This window comes from Ursus maritimus, unplaced genomic scaffold (assembly GCF_017311325.1).
Source record: "Ursus maritimus isolate PB19 unplaced genomic scaffold, ASM1731132v1 scaffold_16, whole genome shotgun sequence".
NCBI classification, from domain to species: domain Eukaryota; kingdom Metazoa; phylum Chordata; class Mammalia; order Carnivora; family Ursidae; genus Ursus; species Ursus maritimus.
The window spans coordinates 47,579,231-47,600,885 of NW_024424008.1; the positions used below are offsets into that span (position 1 = coordinate 47,579,231).

General features: G+C 39.7%; 1 protein-coding gene across 3 annotated transcripts in view; it reads right to left on the reverse strand.

Annotated features, from left to right (window-relative positions):
- The window catches only part of ARHGEF12 (Rho guanine nucleotide exchange factor 12), a 153,869-nt gene that overhangs the window by 10,517 nt on the left and 121,697 nt on the right, over positions 1 to 21,655 (reverse strand). For all 3 annotated transcript variants that reach the window (XM_040631122.1, XM_040631121.1, XM_040631119.1), the window contains 13 exons: positions 16,427 to 16,559; positions 15,569 to 15,604; positions 15,079 to 15,233; positions 13,757 to 13,903; positions 12,600 to 12,685; positions 10,558 to 10,683; positions 8,823 to 8,937; positions 6,985 to 7,085; positions 3,658 to 3,735; positions 2,255 to 2,330; positions 1,565 to 1,732; positions 605 to 692; positions 20 to 106 (listed from right to left, as the gene is read on the reverse strand). In XM_040631122.1, the coding sequence (XP_040487056.1) occupies positions 20 to 106; positions 605 to 692; positions 1,565 to 1,732; positions 2,255 to 2,330; positions 3,658 to 3,735; positions 6,985 to 7,085; positions 8,823 to 8,937; positions 10,558 to 10,683; positions 12,600 to 12,685; positions 13,757 to 13,903; positions 15,079 to 15,233; positions 15,569 to 15,604; positions 16,427 to 16,559 (1,396 nt within the window). The remainder of the gene's footprint in view (positions 1 to 19; positions 107 to 604; positions 693 to 1,564; positions 1,733 to 2,254; positions 2,331 to 3,657; positions 3,736 to 6,984; positions 7,086 to 8,822; positions 8,938 to 10,557; positions 10,684 to 12,599; positions 12,686 to 13,756; positions 13,904 to 15,078; positions 15,234 to 15,568; positions 15,605 to 16,426; positions 16,560 to 21,655) is intronic.

The following is a 21,655-nucleotide window of genomic DNA, read 5'->3' on the forward strand; positions in this document are numbered from 1 at the left end:
GATGCAGGGGCACACTCACTCGCAAGGTGGTGACTGTGGCAACGGGATGGGCTTTGCGGATTGTTCCTTCACGGATGCGGCCATCCGACAGATTAGGTCTTGCCAGCTGCAGGAAGTTCAAAAAGGATCCAAAACCCAACAGGGAAAGGAAAAGGAAAAGAAAATGCCCTTTAAATACACTCAGGAAGAAATAACAACAGAAACAAACAAACTAGAAACCAAACTGAGCCAATCCAACAAAAAACCCTACTTCCGCCAGTGTCTTTATTTCGGCTCTGTAAGTAGAGATCATAAAAAACGCTGTACCTTAAAGAAAAACCTAATAACATGGATACACTACGCATTAAAAAACTTCACTTGACAGTTCTGAGAATTTTTCTTTAGAAAAGATACTTTCAATAGCATAGAATCAAAATAAGGGACATCAATCTAAAGAGGAACACGTTCTTAGAAAAACACCTCGAAAAGAAGACAGGAGAAGTGCTTGTTTCAATATAGTTTTTGGTTTCCAAAGTAGTATTACAAAAACCAAGTTAAGTTTATGGACTACTATATTCAGCATAATAAAAACTATTAGAGCAAGGTAGCTCTATCTTATACATACACAGTCTTTTCGGAAACTGTCTGTGCCACCAGTTCATAAATTTGGGCTCCATTGTCTGACATAGAGATGACAAATAAAGCTTTGTTATCTGGAAGAAACAAGACAGAAATTACTCTAACAACATGAATATGACCTACAGAGGCCATGAAGATGCTTCTAGGGTCCCGGTTTATTCTGCACCCTAATCTGGGTCAAGGTTAATGGGCTCACTTTGTAAAAATTCATCAAGCTATACATTTAAAATTTGTGTGCAATTTACAGCATGTTATACTGTATATATTATACTTCAATAAAACCAAGATCATAAAAACTAGCACAGATTCCACAGTAACATCGTAGAAACAAGGAGGTGTCCGTTTACCTGACTTACTGAACACTGGGATGTTTTTGCATTTATTCTGAATTGCCCTTTTGCTAAACAGTTAACTTAATAATATTCGATAAATGTTGGAGAAGAGAGGTCATCAGTTTATCTTGCCGTTATGGAACTAACACATTTTAAAAGGGATTCCACTGTTACTACAGTTAACAAATAATTTGCTAACTTATACTGATTTCAAAAAAACCCAAACTACACCCACCTCTCCATTTTTGTTTGTTTGTTCTTTTATCACAAATCAAAAAGCATACCACTCTAAGGAAAGCTTTTCACTGGGATTACCTCTCAGTTCATCATCTTCCTTGGTGTCTGTCAATGATTCGAACATGGAATAAAGATCAAAGTAGCATGCAGGAAATTTCCAAGTGCCAAAAACTGCTCAGAGGAACCTAGGCTTCTCAAATTATTTGGGGGCATAAACTCTTAATTTATTTTCTAAGCAGTAAATACATTCCATTTCATTTGTCTAAGAATATGAAGAAACAAAACTCTATACCAGTCGGGCTATTTGAACAATTCCGAATGTCTCATGCAACTTTACGACGAACTGAAGGTTACTGTCACCCCGCGGACATACTTGCCTGTTGCCACTTGTCGAACCAACACTGTACTCAACTTAATGACAGGGCTAAATGTGTGTTTGCTGTCAGCGGTAGACGCCAGAATCTTACTATGACATCTTAACACCAGTCTGTCATCCTGCTTTTGTAACAATACAAGAATGTCTTCCAGCAGCAACGTGTATAGATCTAGAAATCAAAATGGGGAGAAGGTGATTAGCACAGAAACTGAAATGTGTTTTATAAACTTTGTAACAATTTGACAGAGAAAATTTATTTCTGTTAAATCTAACACATTTTAAAAGTTGACTTGATATTGTCTTTTTTAGTTTCATTTTTTAATAATTCATTTTTATATTGTATCACACCAAAGTGTCACTCTGTGACTGACAAGGAAAAAAAAAAAAAAAACACCATGATTCCTCACCACAGATAGTTTGAAATGGAGTGGTTTAAAGAAAGCTTATTAGAAAGCTCATTAGAATACACGAATGATGAAGACAGGACTGAATCACGACAAACTTTTCTGCTTCAGCCCTCTGAATATTTAACGTACTTCACCTAGAACAAAATAACATAAGCAGATCTTCTGCAAAAATTACACAGGGCAGCACTGCTCACTGCTGTCACTGAAACCCATGAACAGCTGTCTCTTCTCGAGGGGACTTTACTTTCTCCACCCTCCCCCAAACTGACGGACATTACACCTACCAATAGTTTTATCTCGGTTCACCTTCCAGACCAATGGCCCTTCATGAATCATCTTCCTTTTTGTTAAATCCAAATTCTGCCAAAATCAAGAGAATTACACACAAATTATTTCCAAGCACTTAGTGAGATGACTGGATTCCAGACAGTCTCTTTTCAAGAAATGCCGCATATAAAAGATGCTATTTACCTTCACTATCATTATTGGTATCTGCCAACTACTGAACATGGAATAAAGACCAAGTTACAGTAAGCTCCATATAATTTCTTAAAAAGTTAGAGGTATCTCGCGGAAAAACATTCAGGAGTGCTGCCTTCTAAATCTCACACTAAATACATCCTAATCGCTTATGAAAATGAAGTGGCAAACATTCAGCCACTGGATTCGCAGCCCATCCCCTAATTTTTCTATGAATAACTACATGAGGATTAGGCATAGCTTGTCGATCTGTAAGAGGCCTGTAAGTGCCAGGCTCTAGTTCCAAACAAAGTTCTAAGGAACAGAACCCATGAAAAAGTCCAGGTCGTACTTGACCTTGCTCTATATAGTAATAATTTATTTATTTTTTTTAAAGATGTATTTATTTATTTGAGGGGGGGACGGGAGCGGGAGAGGAAGAGAGAGAATCCCAAGCAGACTCCCCGCTGAGCATGGAACCCCATGTGGGACTTGATCCTGGGACCCTGAGATCATGACCTGAGCCGAAATCAAGAGCTGGATGCTTACCCCACTCAGCCCACCCAGGTGCCCCTAAATACTAATAATTTAGTAAGAGAATGATCTCTTAGTATAGGTAGCTCTAGAAAAATCTCGTTCTCTGGAAATGAAGGGGCTAAGCATGTTAAGCATACTTTTTGATAAGCTGCTATATATGATATAAAAGTCTAGTTAAGCAGCCACCAAAAAAATTTACCAAACCTACCACCTACTGAAACAGTACAAGACTGAAAATCCTAAGCAGTTCCTTAAAACAAAAGCTTCACATAATAGAAATGGCAAACACAAAATACTATCCTTCCTGTAATGGTTTCAACTTTTATGCTTTTGAAGAACTTCATGAAAAAAATTATCATGTTTTACTCAATAATATGGAAAGTTCCCAGAGTAAACACCCTTACTTTCATTCAAAGTATAAGAACAAAATAAAATTAAAGAGTTAATGTTCCTTAAGTCTCCCGCAAATTCCTGTTAAAAAAGTTAGTTTTATACAAAATATTCCTCTAATGGAAGACTAAAGTCATCTTCATAGACCAGATGTTAAAAAGGAAGAACAGAATCATAAATATAGACAATCTATGATACAAGAACTTCTTCAGGTGATGGATGCCCCTCTGAGATGTTAGTAACCTGCCAGGTCTTCAGTAAATTGTATTTTTTTAAAAATTATGATGAGACCATCTCTCACCCTGAGCTCTTCCACGTTTGGGTACTCTGACAACTTCAGATTGGAGGTATCCAGACGACGCTGATAGTCTTCTAAACGCTGAAAATTAAGACAAGATGGAGGCGACGTTACTGCTTTGGATATCAATGGTCTCCCTGTTCGGAAGTCAAATGGATGTTTTTTACTTGCATGTTACAGAGCTCTCTGCAACACTAGACATAATTGACAGCTCACTTTCTTTCTTTCTTTTGGAGAGAGCACAAGGCAGGAGGATCAGAGGGAGAGGGAGAGAGAAACTCAAGTGGACTCTGCACTGAACATGGAGCCTGACAAGGGGCTCGATCCTACGACCCTGAGATCATGACCTGAGCCAAAACCAAGAGTCAACGCTCAACCGACTACACGCCCCAGGTGCTAACAGCTCACTCTTTCTTAAAATACCCCTCTTACCTGGCTTTGGAGACATCACACCCTCCTCGTCTTCCTCTTCCCTCTTTGGCTGTTCTTGCTCAGTCTGCTCTTCAAACTCACTGACCTCTAACCAGTTTATGGCTATTTTTTGAATATGTAAGTATGTACATGGTACAAAATTTGAAAAGTAATATAAGGCACACAATGAAAATGAAGTCTCCCTCCAATCCTGTCCTCTTGCCTCCCCACCCCCAATTTTCTCTAAAAAAGCAATCCCTAATACCCATTTCTTAGCTAGCCTATTAGAAAAATTCTAAGCAAAGAGAATATATGCATATGTAAGTATGCTTGTTTCTGTACATGTTGTGTGTATATACATCCTTTTAAAAAAGATACGGTAGCATAATATATTAATATACGTACTACTCAAATGGTAACATGATCATACACATCTCTGTGTGTGTGTGTATATCACTCATCAATGTATCTCGGAGATTGCTCCCCATTAGCACATATAGAGAGAACTCACTCTTTAAATGGCTGTATGGTATTCAGCTCTATGAATGAACTACAGTTTCTCTAACTATACTTTACTGATGGACATGTAAGTTACTTCCAATCTTCTCCCATAACAAATAAATACTGTGATAGCATGGCCTTAAAACATACATTTTTATAAACATGTGTAGATACACCTGTAAGATAAATTTCTTAAGAAACAACTGTTAGATCAAACCGTATGTGAATTTTCCTCCATATTATAAAAATGTCCAAGTATACAGAGAAGTCTGTATACTTTTTTGAAGAGAGGTGTAATGGTAGGAATATGGGTGTATAGTGAGCACCCCTATACCTACCACTTACATTCCGGTTAATACTTGATCTATTTGTTTTATCATAGGTCTGTTCATTCCTCTAACTATCCATCAATCCACCACATATTTTGAATGCATTTCAAAATAACTTACAGATGTAAGCACACTTAACCTTTAAACATTTTAGCGTGCATATCATTAACAAGAGTTCGATATTTATAGTTATTTTTAAAGTAAAATTTACATACAGTGAAATGTATACATTTTAAGTGTACCTTCCACAAGTTTTCTCATATGCATGCACCTGTGCAGACTCCTAGCAAGATATGAAATATTACTAACACCACAGAACATCTCCGCATGCTTCCTAGTAGTATCTGTCCCCACACGCCCACTGACAACCACCTTCCTGACCTTTTTCCCACCACTGATCAGTCTGTTCTAGAAGTTCTAGAAGTTCATAGAGATAAAATTACATATATACACTCCTGTCTGCTTTCCTTCACTCAGCATCATGTTGGTGAGATCCACCCATGTCGTGCATATCACTAGTTCATTCCCTTTAACTGCTGGAATTTATTATCCTGGTTTATGACTGTACCTCATTTGGTTTATGCTAGAAACATTCCTGTACAAGTCTGTGGGCACAGATCTTCATTTCTCCTGGGTAGATCACTAGGAACAAAATCGCTGGGTCAAACGGCAGATGTATGAATATGTGCGTTCTTAATTTTAGGTACATACTGCCAAAGTGCCCTCTGGGGTGTTATCATTTTACACTCCAAACAAGACATCTGAAAGTTCCTGTTTTCCTACAGCCGCATCAACAGAGCTGTGGTCATACTCAGTTCCTAAGAAATCATATCCATGTCCAGGGATTCAGTTAGTTCTATATACGCTTCTAGTCTTCCGTTCTTCTCTTCGGCACAGTCCTCTGAGAGGTGGATCCATAGAGCCAAATGTGTACCACACATTCTCACCTCATATGCCAAACCGAACTCTGCAGCTGCCCCACAAATCCGGGGCTTCTTCCCTCAGCCTGTCCACCCAAATGTGCGAGCCAGAGACCTGGGGCTTATTCCTACCATCACAACTCCTCCAGTCCTTCTCTAAATCAGTCACCACATCCTGTCAGTTACCTTCTAAATACCTCCCCAGTTCTTGCATCTCTTCAGCCACCGCCATCTGTCCTGAACCGCTGCAACAGACCAGGCTGAGCCCTTTCACCCTCTCCCTGCCCCCTTCAACCCGTTCTCCATAGACTGGCATGAGTGGTACTTACAGGCGAAAAATCTGAACATGCCACTCTTCTTCTTAAACGTCTATAATGAATTCCTACGGCTCTCAACATCAACATCTTTAACAGTGTCCATAGGAGGGCCCAGTACGACTTGGCCCTGACGTATGTTCACACCACTCTGACTTTGCTTTTTAGGCACGATCTGTACTAACCTCATCTTTCACTTCCTCAAACAGGTCATGCTTCCTTTTTACCCCAGGACTTTTGTATATGCTGCTCCCTCTACTTGTAAGGTTGCTCCCTTCCACATTCTTTTAGTTTATTTCCATTCATTTTTCAGAGCTTGGGTTACATGTCAATTCCCGAAGGTAGCTTTCTCCAATGGCCACCACCCAACACCCTCAAACCAGGCTCGCTCTGGACCCTCCCACACTAGTTACATACTCCTAGCATCCCCAAATTCTCCTTCATAGAGGCTATCACAAGTCACATAAAATACTTGCACTAAAATCTGTTCAATACTTTCTATCCTGCTGGAAAACCAGCTCAGTGTGGGCACTTATTTATTTACTTAAGCACCCTATATCCTACACTCAGTGTCCACTCAGCATTCAGATGCTCTAGAAATATTTGTTGAATGGACAGATGAATGAGAGCGCAAACAAGCAGCTAGAGATGCTCAAAAAAGCCAAATACAAGTCTGATGTTCCACCACAAATTGGTCTGGACCCACCTGCTACATGAATAGCTACCAAATGCCCCACCTGTCCATCATGTAATGGTAATTCAATGATTATGTCACAGATTCTAGGTAACACTAACTTAATACTCTCACTACTTCATCCTCTCACCCTTCATCATTCTTGCTTTCCCCCTTCTTACCTGTTTATTTTCTGCCTCCTTGACAGCCTGATTTACATAATTCAAGATCTGACGACAGTGATCTGCAGCTTTCTTCACCTTCTCCCTTTCCGTTGGCCATTCTAAGCATGCAGGGAAATCCAGAATGTAGAATAAAGGAAATCAGAAAGGAACATAAATATAAATATAAATATATATATGTAACTATAAATATATATATATGTAAATGAGATATCAGTTTATGCCAACAGTTACAAGAACATACTAAGACCTTGAATATTTTTATCCCGGTCTAAAATCTATGGCCCAATCTCAATTCAGATAATCTTTGGACAGGTGAGACATCTTATGACAGTACATTAAAACATAAATACTCATCTTTAAAAAGAAGTCATTGTATAGAATCCCATGTTCAAGGAGATATGCTTTAAATCAAGTATCAGCCCCCCTGTGTTACGCATTTCAGGGGGTGGGTCTCATTCATGTTGTAAGCTATATAAATAGGACCCCTTCTCCCCCTATAATCTCCCCTGAGTGCAGAGCCAATGTGACTACATCCAGTGGACCTGTTAAGCAATAATTTTTTAATGATAACACAATTCACAATAACTTTAGAATAAGTTTCTTTGAATTTGAGATTACATTTATTTTATCTATTTATTTGAGAAAGAGAGAGTGCCAGGATGAGGGGCAGAGGGAGAGGGAGAAGCAGACTCCCCACTGAGCAGGGAGCCCAATGTGGGGCTCGATCCCAGGACCCTGGGATCATGACCTGAGCTGAAGGCAGACGCTTAACCAACTGAGCCACCCAGGCACCCCTTGAGATTACATTTAAGGAAACAAAACAGATTACAGCATTTGTATCATTGAAAGATGAAATTCACCAAAATGTGTTGAGATTACATCGAGGCCTACAATGTAGAGAATGCCAAAACTGGAATCTTTAAAATCAGAATCATCTGAACAACAGTACACCTATACTAAACAGGTATATTAAAGTATAAAAATTCACATGTATGAGTATTTTCAAATTCTCAGGCACAGAAAACAGGAGTTTGATTTAATAAAATTATTAATGAGAACGGAATATAAGAGCCTAAAGCTCAACTGAGAAACTGGGATTCACTTCCTGGTGGTAACAGATTGGCTGGGCTTAATGAAAGTACATGTACAGACAGAGAGCATCACTTCACCCAGGATAAGATTTCTTCAAAGCAAGTACGATATACGCTATAGGAAGGAGTGGACAAAGTGCACTTAGTCTGTAAAGCGCCAGATAACCAATATCTAGGGGCTAAATTGCTCTCCGTCACAACTACTTAATTCTGCTTGTTGTAGGGCAAAAGCAGTCAGAGACAATTTGTCAACCAATGAGCACGACTATGTTCCAATCAAACTTTTTTTTTTTTAAGATTTTATTTATTTATGTGACAGAGAGAGAGACAGCCAGCGAGAGAGGGAACACAGCAGGGGAGTGGGAGAGGAAGAAGCAGGCTCCCAGCAGAGGAGCCCAATGTGGGACTCGATCCCGGAACGCCAGGATCACACCCTGAGCTGAAGGCAGACGCTTAACGACTGTGCTACCCAGGCGCCCCCAATCAAACTTTTTTTACAAAAATAGAGAATGAGCCAGATTTGGCCCACAATTCGTAGTTCGCCAAATGCTGTGTTTAATGTGCTACTAATGGAGCACATTAAATCAAAGAGCCTCAAGAAGACTGGACTGGATCATGTTAGAAAATGTTGCCAGACTCTGGAAATGGAACCCTTGGGCACCAGGACTGCGAGAGATTATTTAGCTGGTCGTGGGGTTTTCTGTTTTGTTCCTAAGCTTTTTAATTCCAGTGAGAATGCTGTACCTGTGTATTTGGCAATATTATCCAACAGAAGAGGGTACTTGGTAAGCCTCTGCATTTGGGTAGGAATGATATCCTTCAGCTGCAGACGACGACACAGAGGATTACTCTCAGCATCCTAAAATTAAAATAAAATAAGTGAATTTGTGATTCTTATTAGGACTGTAGTTACCCATCATGTGCCATATATTCATCATGGATGCGTCTAACAACATCACCATTCCGGTTATTAAATCAAGACTTAAAAGATGGTGAGGTGTACCATGGCCACACTATACTTCTGCTTTCTCCTTTACTCACGTAATGGGGGAGGGGAGCCTTTATCACTAAGCCAGTGGCTTCTTTCTCACGTGTAAGCAAAAACCAAGAACATCCATAATCAACCTTACGTACTGCTTGCTTGTGATAAAACAGTTTTATCCCCACATATTCATTTTCCTATGACTAGCATTCCTACCAAAAGTCAGTCGGCTGATTTGCTATTTGCTATTCCAAATAGGTACCATGGATCATCAGGCTGGGTATACCCCAGCTCATCTCTACCAGGGGGTCTGCAAACTTTTCAGTAAAGTGTCAGACAATAAATGCTCGAGGCTGTGCATGCCATACAGTCTTTGTCACAACTACTCACTCTGCCGTTTTAGCACAAAAACTGCCACAGACAGTGTGTAAAGGAATGAATGTGGCTGTGTGTAGTCAAGAGGTCTGAGATGGCCTTCTAGATTCCCCTCCTCCGGCGTGCACACCCTGTAATCACCTCCCCCGGAGTGTGGACAGAACCTGTGAACACGATGGGTTATCACTCATCTGATTAGGTTACTATCAGTGAACTTTGTGTTGATCAAAAAGGAAAGTGTTTCCTAGGTGAGTCTGACTTAATCAGAGGAGCCCTTACAAGAAAGCTGCCAGAGACACACAATCCTTCTGGCCTGTGAGAAAGGAAGCAACTATCTTGTAAACTGCTGCAGGGGCCACATGGTGAAAGAGATACGGGCATTCTCTAGGAGCTGAGAGCAGTTTCTAGCCAACGAGGACAAGGCGACAGGGATCTGGGTTATACATTTACAAGGACATGAATTCTGTGAACCACCAGGGAGCTTAGAAGAGGACCCCAGTCTCAGAGGAGAACTGCAGCTCCAGCTGTCCCCTTCCTTTCAGCGGTTGCAAGCATGCAGGGAGGACACAACCAAACAATATCTGTACCCCGAAACCACAAAAACTGTGACATAATACGTTTGCATAAAGTTGCTACGTTTGTGGTAATTTATTCTCCTGCAGTAAAAATTTACTACACTGTGTTCCAATAAAACACCACAAAAACATGCAAGAGGCTGGATAGGAGCTGTGGGCCATAGTTCACTGACCCCTGATAGATACCAATATATATACCTCAATAAGCACGACTGCTGGCACACTCTTCTCTGGGCTAGTTACAAGCCCATTCTCCTGCTCTGACCATATTACTGTAACAGCTTACACGGGACATTTCCTGACAAAATCTCCACGGCAATGTGGACTTCTCTGTCAAGTATTTTCATCCTGACATATATTCTTTATTATTTACCATTCCAATACCACCTTTATACTCTCCAGGAACTTAAGAGCTAATGTACGCCTTTAAAGAGGGTTAACATAATCCTTGTAAGAATCTTAGTCTTAGAATTCCCCCAGTTTAGTCTCTATTTGATAAAAAAAAGTTGCATTTTTTTTTTTTTCTTATATGACTCACTCAACTCACTTGCACAAAGGTCTGGAATCGAGAATCCTTTTTCTGACGAGACTTGATCATTTCCAGGGCGAAAGGCTGGTTACTGCAAAAGGTAGCAGCAGCGTGCTTCAACTTGTCCTCTCCTGGTCCACTGAACTGTGCCAAGAATGCAAAGAACACAACAAAGAATGGCAGACGGAGCTTATCTAAGGCCAGGCAAAATGAGAGACAACCACGATCCTTTCAATATTCCACAAGTGCTCTCAAGTGACAAGAAACGGAGACCTACATATCTCTGTGGACTATCAGTGTTTCTCCATTAAAAAGGTCAGACCCTGACACATCCAGATCTTTTCTGGTCACATTCCAATGTTTTCCTGCTCACAGCCTCCCACAACTTATGACCTTTCCAGTCTAGACCACTTCTAAAGTAAACAGAAAGGTTGATACTGGGGGAATAGGAGACACAAAAGGCTTAAAGACTGAGATTAATATTTATTTGATTTTCTTAGAATCTGACAGCTTCACAAAAGTTACTAACTACTCCAGGAAGAAAATCTGTGGGATTCTAATTGATGCTTTACTGTGTCATACTACAAACTTTCTGTTTCAGGGGCACCTGGGTGGCTCAGTCGGTGGAGTGTCTAACTCTTGGTTTCGAGTCAGGTCATAATCTCAGGTTCTGGGATCAAGCCCCAAGTCAGGCTCGGTGCTCAGCGCAGAGTTCGCTCAAGATTCTCCCTCTCCCCCTCTGCCCCTCATCCTGCTCATGCTCTCTCTCTCTAAAATAGGTGGATAGATAAATCTTTAAAAGAAAATTTCTGTTTCAAGTTGAGTAGTGTGCTGCCAAGCCAAGAGAACTCGGTTACAACTTTCACTGCAAGAAACAAAATGAGCCACACTATCACCGAATTACTGTAGGGTAAGCTGGGTTTTTCAAGGAAGTTAAATCCCCTTCGTAACGATAATGCCAGAGCGGGACTCGAGAAGATGCTCTGGAAAGCTGAGTAAATGCAAGATGAGTGTGGACTGTCGTTCCCTGATCTTTTCTGAGACAAGTGGCTGAGAGAAGCTCTCCTATGGGATTAGTAGATTCTCAGCCACGATCTCAACAGCAACGAAAGGAGTAAGATGAACACTGGTTTAGTCAACTTTCTAGTATTCAATCTCTTAAAAAGTTATCATTGTATAGCAACCAAAATCCTGCGGCATTTTCTCAAGCAATCTGCATACCGAAGTAAGTTTCTGTGGGCATATCTGAACAGTTCCTGTTGAACCTGTGTTAACATTTTGAGAACTATGTCACGTGCTTCACTATTACTCACAGCCTTAACTACAGTACCTTGTTTCAAAGTCTGGATCAAGCCCACTCTCCCCTAGGAAAATTTTCTGTATGTCCTAGTGTGGGTCTCCCTGCCAGATCTTCCCATAACAACCTGTACTCTCCCTTTTTTTGTAACTCTTATCAAACTTGAAGGGACAAATGACTGCTTTCCCCCTGGTGGTAAGTGCCACCCAGGCAGGAGCCATGTCCGCTGTGACTGCCAGCACCTCGAACAGTGTACATACTGTGGGCTGCATTCTCGCAAAGACTCAGACAGAAAAACAGAATGCGACAAACAGCTATGATAGTGTCTAAACTCTCTCCTTATATATAAGTGAATGAGATTAAGTAATTTTCACTTTTCTACTTTTGTGGTGGTAGTTCTGGATCTACAATTGTTTAATTTTTTAAAGCACAATTCTGAGATTTGGACAACAGAAGATAGCGAAAATTCTACATTTGTTACATTATTTTTATCAAGATTTGTTTTACCCTCTATTTGTTAAGACACAAAGAACTAATATCTTTAATGTGATGAAAAAAGAGCACTTGGTTTGAATAAGCACTTATTAAAAAAACATTAACGAAAAAAAGATACTAACCAAGAGAATACATACTTGGACCCCTTTCATCTTTGCAGTAGCTTTGCAAAATGGATGAGTTTGCATATTTGGAAAGATTACTCAACCTTGAATCTGATCTTCAAGTGTCTATAAAAACATTAAAATGAAATAGCCAATTTCCTTACCCAGGTCAGCAAATCTTCCCCAATCTGATCAATAACTGAGGTCTCATTCCTCTTTCGAACAGACTTCATTTGCTCATTCAATCCAACTAAGGGGGAAAAAACAATGGAAAATAATTAAGCATACACTCATTTTAGTCTGCATTTCTGGTTGTACTGAGAACCTAAGTTTTAAAAAAAAGGATTTTCACAGTAGTATAGCTGCCTCTAGTCTCCTTAAATATAAATGTGAACACATTTCTTATGCATACAGATATCTGTGCGCTCTATCTGAAAAACAGGTGCCAAAGCATAAAACAATGTGGAAACTAGCATATTACATACAGCATAGGAACATCAAACGTGCATTTAACTTCAAGACTCTGTCATAACCATGCTCATAAAGAAATTTAAATAGAACAGGTGATTCTGCCCACTGTTCCTCTCAAAATGTTTATGTTCACAGGCAGTGGACATAATAACCTGAACTTGTCAATGCATGCTGGTGAAACCTAAGATCACCCACAAAGACATAAAAGGCATCAATTTGGTAGGCAGGTGTTGGCAGGTGTTGGCAGGTGGTGATGGCATCCTTGACGAAAGAAAGCTTGAGAATTACGGATCACAGAGATGGAGTGACTTACAAAGAGAGGAACTGTGTCTACAAAAGTCTAAGATGACTATAACCAAGGAAAGCCAGCAAGGTAGAATTTTTTATGTATTTACTCAAGCATTTCAAGCAACAACAAAAGTATTTAATTCCTGAAAATTATCCCATTGTGAAATTATACACTGTGTATTACATGTACAAAATACACACACACATACACAATTACATGGGATATATATATTTAAAAACATATACAATGCAATTGATAAGAAATTTCCAAGGGTAATTTTAACTATTCATATTTTTCATCTTAGACATTAACTTTAGACCCTAAGTCCTGTGGTCACACTTTGTATACAAAAGGCTGATGGTGCAGGTGGGTGTCTGGGGAGGGAGGTATCCAACGACCTAATCACTTCTTTATGTTATGTGCTCACATATAATTATGTAATTTCAGGAATGCTAACATGGATACACTTAGAAGATTTTATTGTTATGGGGCTTTTATATACTCACAATCTTTCATCTATTAAAAATGTTAGGGACAAAGATCAGAGTTGACTTTTCTTACTATGAAGTTGAAGAATATCTTCCAAGTTTGAAAAAATTTTCCGTAGTTCTGAAGGTGACAGAATTCCTTCTCTGGACACTCGCTGATAGAATACTTGATCAAGAACTTTCAGTGTTCGAACATGAGCTCTTTCAGTGTAGAACAATTCTAAGCAGAAAAAAAGGAAATATGAAATGTTACCCCTTTTAGAATAATTCCATGAGACCAAACACTGGTGTTAGCTGGAATTAAGCAGCAAATGAGCTCTATAATAATTAAAGTTTTGAAAGGATGTAGTCTCTCTCGTGTCACTTTCTTGATTCCATGAGACCCTCCTACATACTGGCTCTAACTGCTGAATGCTGGCAAATGAAAACTATCATTCAAAACTATTCTGGGGGCATCTGGGTGGCTCAGTCGGTTAAGCGTCTGCCCTCAGCTCAGGTCATAATCCCAGGGTCCTGGGATCGAGTCCCACATCGGGCTTCTTGTTCAGTGGAGAGTCTGTTTCTCCCTCTCTCTCTCTCTCTCTCAAATAAATAAAAATCTTTAAAAGAAAAAACAAAAAAACCCCAAACTATTCTGTGTATTAAAGTTAGCAATGTACTCCGAAGTCCTTCTCTGTTTTCACAATACTACCCACCAATCACAGCTACATCAGAAAGCTGTAAGCCCCAACAGCGTATAGCCTTTCAATTAAGCCCTCTTCAGAAAGAACATTACTTTTGGTTATCTAATTTGCCTATAAACCCTCATGTCTGAGGCTAGACTTGTTATTTCACCACGCCTCAAAGTTATCAGACACAGGAAGGGTATTTATTTCAATCGCATCCCAGAGATGGCGGAGGGCATGGCATCCATGTCACCCACATCTCTATCACATAGATGCTAGGGTAAAATAAAGAACACTGCACTAGGATAAAGGGACACCCAGATCCCAGTTTCCTCCCTATCACTTATCAGCTAGCTGTGTGACCTTGATTAATTCAACCAATCACCCTGAGCCTGAGCTTCCTCATTTATAATCTATGCATAAAAATAACTTAGGCCGAAAGTAAAGCGATGGACCAAGGTTGTCTTAATGACTGTTCAAGATCTATAATGCTATGAATCTTAAATATCCTGAAAACTAAACACCTTCTCCTTTTAAATTATCATTAAAAATCATAGAATCATTTGCATTTTTTGAATTGGAAAGCTCAAGGATCATCTATCTAGTTTAATTTCCCTTTGTATGGAACAAAAGGCTAGCAGAAACTGTGAAGCAAATTCTAAAGCTCAGGGGCTTGTTTTAGTCGAATAAAACTCACTATACGGGAACAACAAAATCTAATTAAACTCACCATTAATTACTTCCTGTCTTTTGATCTCAGAAGGCTTTAGTCCCAGTAACACTTCTCGACTAACGAGCTGTTGCCAGTTCGGTGGGTCTGTCTCTAAGTCATTTTCAAACTGTTCATCCTCACTTTGACTTTCTCCAAAAGCTATGCTGTCAAACCTGATGAAAAAAAAAGATGAATTCTATTTGAGGACATCAGATGGACAGTGGGAAATAGCACAAGTTTGTATATTACAGTAGATAAGTCCTATATCTGAAGTAGTGTTTAGCACAGGGCTGAAACATCACCCTCTCCCACAAAATGACTTACATGTGCTATATATGTATCTCTATAGATACCTTTTGCATGATTTCTGTTTATTAAGAATTTTCTTTTATACTATCTAACAGATTTGTGAGCAGGTTTTCTTTTCCTTTAAAACTAGGATGCTTGAGAAAAAAAGATATATTTCTTAAAGTATGCCTCTACTGAAAGTTACTTTAGGATTACTCACTTTCGAAAAGGCTTTGGTGTCCCATGTTCAGTCACCCTAAAACAATGGAGAACAAAGAGTCAACATGAAAACAAAACAGTAATCAAGAAATTCATGCCAAGGGACCTGAACACACATTTTTCCAAAGACATACAGAGAGCCAACAGACACAAGAAAAGATGTCCAGCATCACTCATCATCAGGGAAATGCAAATCAAAACCACAATGAGATATCACCTTGTCAGAATGGCTAGTATCAGAAAGATAAGAAATAACAAGGGTTGGTCAGGATGTGGAGAAAAAGGAACCCTTGGGCACTGTTGGTGGGAATGTAAATTGGTGCAGCCACTGTGGAAAACAGTACAGCGGTTCCTCAAAAAATTAAAAATAAAAGTACCATACAATCTAGTAAGTCCACCACTGGATATTTATCCAAAGGAATTGTGTAAGTCAAGGGGATGAAAGGCACCGCATAGGGAATGGTGTTGTAACAGTGTTTTATGGTGACAGACAGCAGCTACACCTGTGGCCAGCACAACATAACACATAAACTTGTTCAATCACTATGTCCTACACCTGAAGCTAAGGCAATACTGTATGTCAACTATACTTCAATAAAAAGGAGAAAAAAATTTATGCCAGGGATACTCAAAACTGGGTTAGACTACAGTGGCTGATAAGTAATTCTTCTGGATATTCTAATGATTTAATATAAATTAAAGACATACCAGTACCTAATATTTACTACCAATAAGTTCTAGTGCTTTCCCCCCCAAAAAAACATGTGGGAAAAATGCTACAAAGTATGGCAATAGTATACAATGAAACAGCCGAAGCCACTCTTAACCTCCCCAGCCCCCAAAGATATCACTGAATCACCTTTCCACTTCCCATTCCTCCTCCTGCACTTGGTCTAAAGGAGGAGGTGGGAAATCAAAGACAGTATTCGGAGTCCGAGGGGTGCCATCTACGCAGTCTCCAGATGCTGGTGTTTCTCCAAGTTGCTTTGATCCTGAAAAGACAAAATTCGGACACTCAGATGGTGTTAATGAAGATGATTCCCCAAAAAAATCAGTCCCCAAAGAGAACTTCAACCTATCCATAGCCTCACTCTTATTTAAACAATTGCATGTTAGTTAGAACCCAAATTCTGATATATAAATTTTAAAATGCCCTAAAAAAAACAACCAGGAGTATCATTTTTTTTTTTAAGATTTTATTTATTTATTTGACAGAGAGAGAGACAGCCAGTGAGAGAGGGAACACAAGCACGGAGAGTGGGAGAGGAAGAAGCAGGCTCCCAGCGGGGGAGCCTGACGTGGGGCTCGATCCCAGAACGCTGGAATCACGCCCCGAGCCGAAGGCAGATGCTTAACAACTAAGCCACCCAGGCGCCCCTGGGAGTATCATTTTTAAGCAACTTTAAAAAAAATCAACATAATGGGGTGCCTCAGTGGCTCAGTCAGTTAAGCCTCAGACTTGGTTTCGGTTCAGGTCATGATCTCAGGGTTGTGAAATGGAGCCCCAATGTGGAGTTCCACACTGGGCACGGAGTTGGCTTGAGTTGAGATTCTCTCCCTCTCCCTCCCCCTCCGCTTCTTCCCCTGTGTGTGCACACACACACTCTCTCTCTCAAATAAACAAATAAATAAATAAAAATTTTAAACATCAACATAAGACATGGAAACTCAGAAGAGCATACGATGAGAAACATTCTCTCACAGTCATCTTTTTCTATCCCCTGTGCCAATTTTCTTCAACCACATTTTACTTATTATGGGGGTCTAATTAGAAATAATAACCTCATAATTCTATTTCTTGATTTACTATCTTTAGGTAATATCTATTTCTTTCTCCTCTGAGGATTCTGCCCACTTATACTTCCCACCTTCACTTCCCCATTTCTTCCCAATGTTTAATATTATTATTACTAGTTGGGTTATTGCTTATTACCTAATTTAAATGATAGAATTATAGCTACACTTGTTCCATCAAGGAGTTAGTACCTTAACTCTCTTCCATATCAAATTAGGTATTTAGTACCCCTATCCTTCCCTGTAATTGTATTTCTTTCCTTCTACCGTTCATTTCTTTCAACTACATCTTTCCTTGTGTCATTAGGAGGACTTTCTACATTTCCATGATCTGCAGCCACAACTAAATATTCTGTGCCTTGCCTATCTGGTTGATTCTAAAGGTCTGAAAACCCAGAGTGCTTATGTTATTATGCCAGTCTACATACTGTCATACATAAAATACAATATACAATATATTACATATACATATTATTCCTAACCAGGCTAGGAGATACGTTAGTTAGGATTATGTTTCCTTTTCTGCTGGTCCAATGATGGAATAGAAATAGAATGTTCATTCCACCAAGGTCATCGATTCCACCACTTAGTTTAAGATTATGCCATTTTTTATTTTGTTTTATATTTCTTCCTTTCTTCCACCTCCCTCTGTCCCCCCTTCACTCCTTTCTTTTCCCCCTTCCTTTCTTCCTTCCTTCCTTGTATGGTGGCCACAGCTGGAGCCTGGGTAATCTCCGAAGGCATACTTTGTTTCACATTTAAATCATGACTTAACTTTCTTGAACAACTTTGATTTTCTCAGCATTTCTAAATGACTTCATTACTATCAAAGCACTATCATTTTATCAAGTCTCAGATTTCTTCATTTGCTACATCATACTACCAACTGCTTAAAATCTCCCTTTTTCTTATCCCTTAGTCCTTGAGTTTAATCTGGAGCCCCTGCTCCCTTGGCCTGTGACCTAACTATCGTCTGAGACCTGCCTGCCCTTCACCACTTCCCTGGGATGTTTCTGCTATTTCCTAGACCCCATAACATTCTCTTCATTTTTCTCTCATTTTGCTGGACTGTGTATCTTCAAATCATGTTCAAGGAAAGGGTGCATTTCAATTAACATCTGAATCCTGGCATATCTGAAAATGTCTCTGTATCTTCCTTCATTTCCGATGGGTAGCTTGGATGGACATAGAATTCTAAGTCCAGTAATTTTCTTTCAGTAAGTTGCAAGACCTGGCTCCCTTGTATGCTAGCCCCTGGTGTGATAACGAGAAATGTGATGCACCATTAATTCCCATTTCCCTTCCTTTCAAAGCTCTCTCTCTCTGGTGCATGGAAATTTCCAGAGACATTCTAGGTATGGCTCTTGTTCTTATTATTGTTATTACTCTTGTTATTATTCATCATAGGTGGTTCCCTGTTAACTCTTTCTGTCTGAAGCCAAGTCTTCTTCCCTCTGAGAGAGGTTCTATCATTTCTCTAACTGCCTCTCCTCCCTTTCCTCTGCTGATGCTTCATCAGAGAGACAGGTATCAGACCTCTCAAAGTGGCTCGCTACATAATTCTTGTCTCTCTGATTTCTATCTCTTGACATTTCTGATATATGTTCTCAAATATTTCCTTGACTTTATTTTTAGGGACTTTTTTTTTTTTTTTTAACTCTTGGCAGCTGTGGTGGTTTGAAAATATGTGCACAAATTCTTTGCTACTCCTCCCTCCCTTCAGGGGTGGAGCCTAATTCCTCCCCACTTGATTGTGAGCTAGATTTAGGGGCTGGCTTCTAACTTGCTGAAGTGAAAATGTGCACCTACAGAGACTAAGTCGTTAAAGGTATGGGGGTGCCTTTCTCGATCTCTCTTTTGGATCACTTGGGGGAAGATGGCTACCATGTCATGGAACATTCAAGCAGCTCTATGGAGAAGCCCCTATATATGGTGAGGAGCCAAGGCCTCCAGCAAGGAGCTAAGCCCCTCTGCCACCAGCCACCTGCATGAGCGCAGAAGCAGGTCTCTGGCCCCAGCTAAGCTTTCGGATGACTGACTGACATCTTGACTGCAACCATAAGACAGAATTGCCCAGCTAAGCTGCTCTCATGTTGCTCGCAAACCAAAAACACGACATCATAAGTGTTTTTTGTGTGAAGTTACGAAGTTTTGAGGTAGTTTATCACAAAGCAGTTGATAACGAATACAGTAGTTATTGTATTGTATGTAATAGTTATATTAAATCATTTTTTTAGTCTCTGAGTGCTCTTTTCTTCATAGCATTATTATTCTTGTTTTATAGATACAATAATTTTTAAAATTTCCCCAACTATACTATCTCATTTAGAGTTTTTTTTTTTTTTTTAAGTTCATGTCTTTTACCTAAGTTATTGTTTCCTGCTAAGGGCAGTTTTTCTGTTTATTTTGTATTCTCTTTTTCATACCATTAATAAATTAGTTGGGCATTATGCATTATCTTAGGTCTTGATTCTAACAAGCAAATCTTGCCAAGAGTGAGGAGTACTATTCATATCCGAGAGTGCAAGACTGGGTAGCTGCTGTGGCTTTCTGTGGCAGCTGTATGGAAGTAGGTCCATTTCCGCTGGGAGCTCTCTGGGCAGGGTGAGACCTTGGCATGTTTACTGTCAGGCTTTAGGCCCCCAAATGTTAGAACGCCAGGGAACTGATATCATAGAGGACTCATCTCTCCCTACACAATTCATTCAACTTCTCTAAAAGAGAGCACACTCATTTTCTTCGGGTACATAAATGACGGAAGATTTATATTCTACCATGCAAGGATCAGGAACTGCTGACATCATTGTTTTGATTACAGACCTTCAATTAATTCATTATTTTCGGCTTTACTTCTTACTCATGCATTCCATAAGACATGCCAACTCGGAGCCCAAAGTCTCTCCAGGGTTCTGATGGGCAGACTGGCTTCCACCTGGGACTCCTTGAACAAATTATGGACTCCAGCTTTCTCTATGTTGTTTTACCTTTCCAACCACTCTGGTCCACTTTTAATGTCCCCCAAATTTGTTGAAATCTCTTACATGTTGATAACATCTTCTCTTCCTCTACTTCCTTTCTCTTCATGTTTTTTATTTAGCTGCTATTGGTTACCTATCTACCTTGTTTTTATTCAGTGAGAGCTGGGAGCCATGAATTAATGCGTGTGCTCAACCCAACATCTTCAGAATTTCACAGAAGACAAAACCTCCAGATTTTTCTATAAATGTCACCTCTTCTTCTTTGTCTTAAATCCACGCTCCCCTCTCCTCCGCCCCATTCTGCTACAGCCCTCTCAAATAGAGACGGATGTTTCCAACATACACTGTGTACTTCAGGGTAGAGATGAGATAGATACCCTTGTTCCTCAATACTACTTTTAGACCATTATCTTGCCTTCTTATAAAAATCCCTTGCTGCACTGAGGCTCTCACTCCTAGGTATTATCACATGCTCTCCCCCTCCTCATGACAATCATCTGGCAATACTGAACCTTCGGCTGCTGGCTCACAGTTTTCCCCTCCCTGCTAGTATCACATAAGGTGACCTCAAAACCTGGGGATGTTAAGGTATTCCAACTCCTGGCTTTTTGGTCCCTTACTTTCTTCATCTCTAGTAACTTCCCCTGGGCCACTTCAGTGACTACTCCCACAGCTTTATCCTTGACTTTGTCATACGAGAAACTGGACTACTTCCAAAGTCACTAATATAGATAGGCATTCCCGTCTCCAAATAAAATCACTGATTCTCCCAGTTCACTTAAGAAATCCATTAAAACAAGTATGAAGAAATATGGTAATAAGCTCTTTTCCCAATGACCTATAATTACTTCACCTCTATCTCTACTCTTCAAGTCCCCTTGCCCTTCTCTCTCTGCTAATAACCTTGCCCTTCATACACACTTTGCCTCTCATCTATGCTCTCCTCAAAACTTTGTCCTATTAGTTATATACAGTCTATCACCTGCATCTTCAACCTCTTCCTCTCAACGAGCTTTCTTTAGTATTAAAAAAAAAAAAACCTCTAGTAACTCAGAGTTTTTAGAAAGTCTTCTTCAGGCTCCCCCCACATCGGCCTCTAACTACTAAGTCCCCCCAACACTCCTTTTACCCTTGCATTACTGGATCTGGCACAATTTCAGTTTTTATTCAAGTGATTATCTCCCCATGAGACTACACAGCGCAGGGTAGGAATCTCTGTATAATTATTGTGTGCTAACAACTGATACAAAGCTAATGCCTGACAAAGACCTCAGTCAATATTTCTTTTTTTTTAAAGATTTTTAAAGATTTTATTT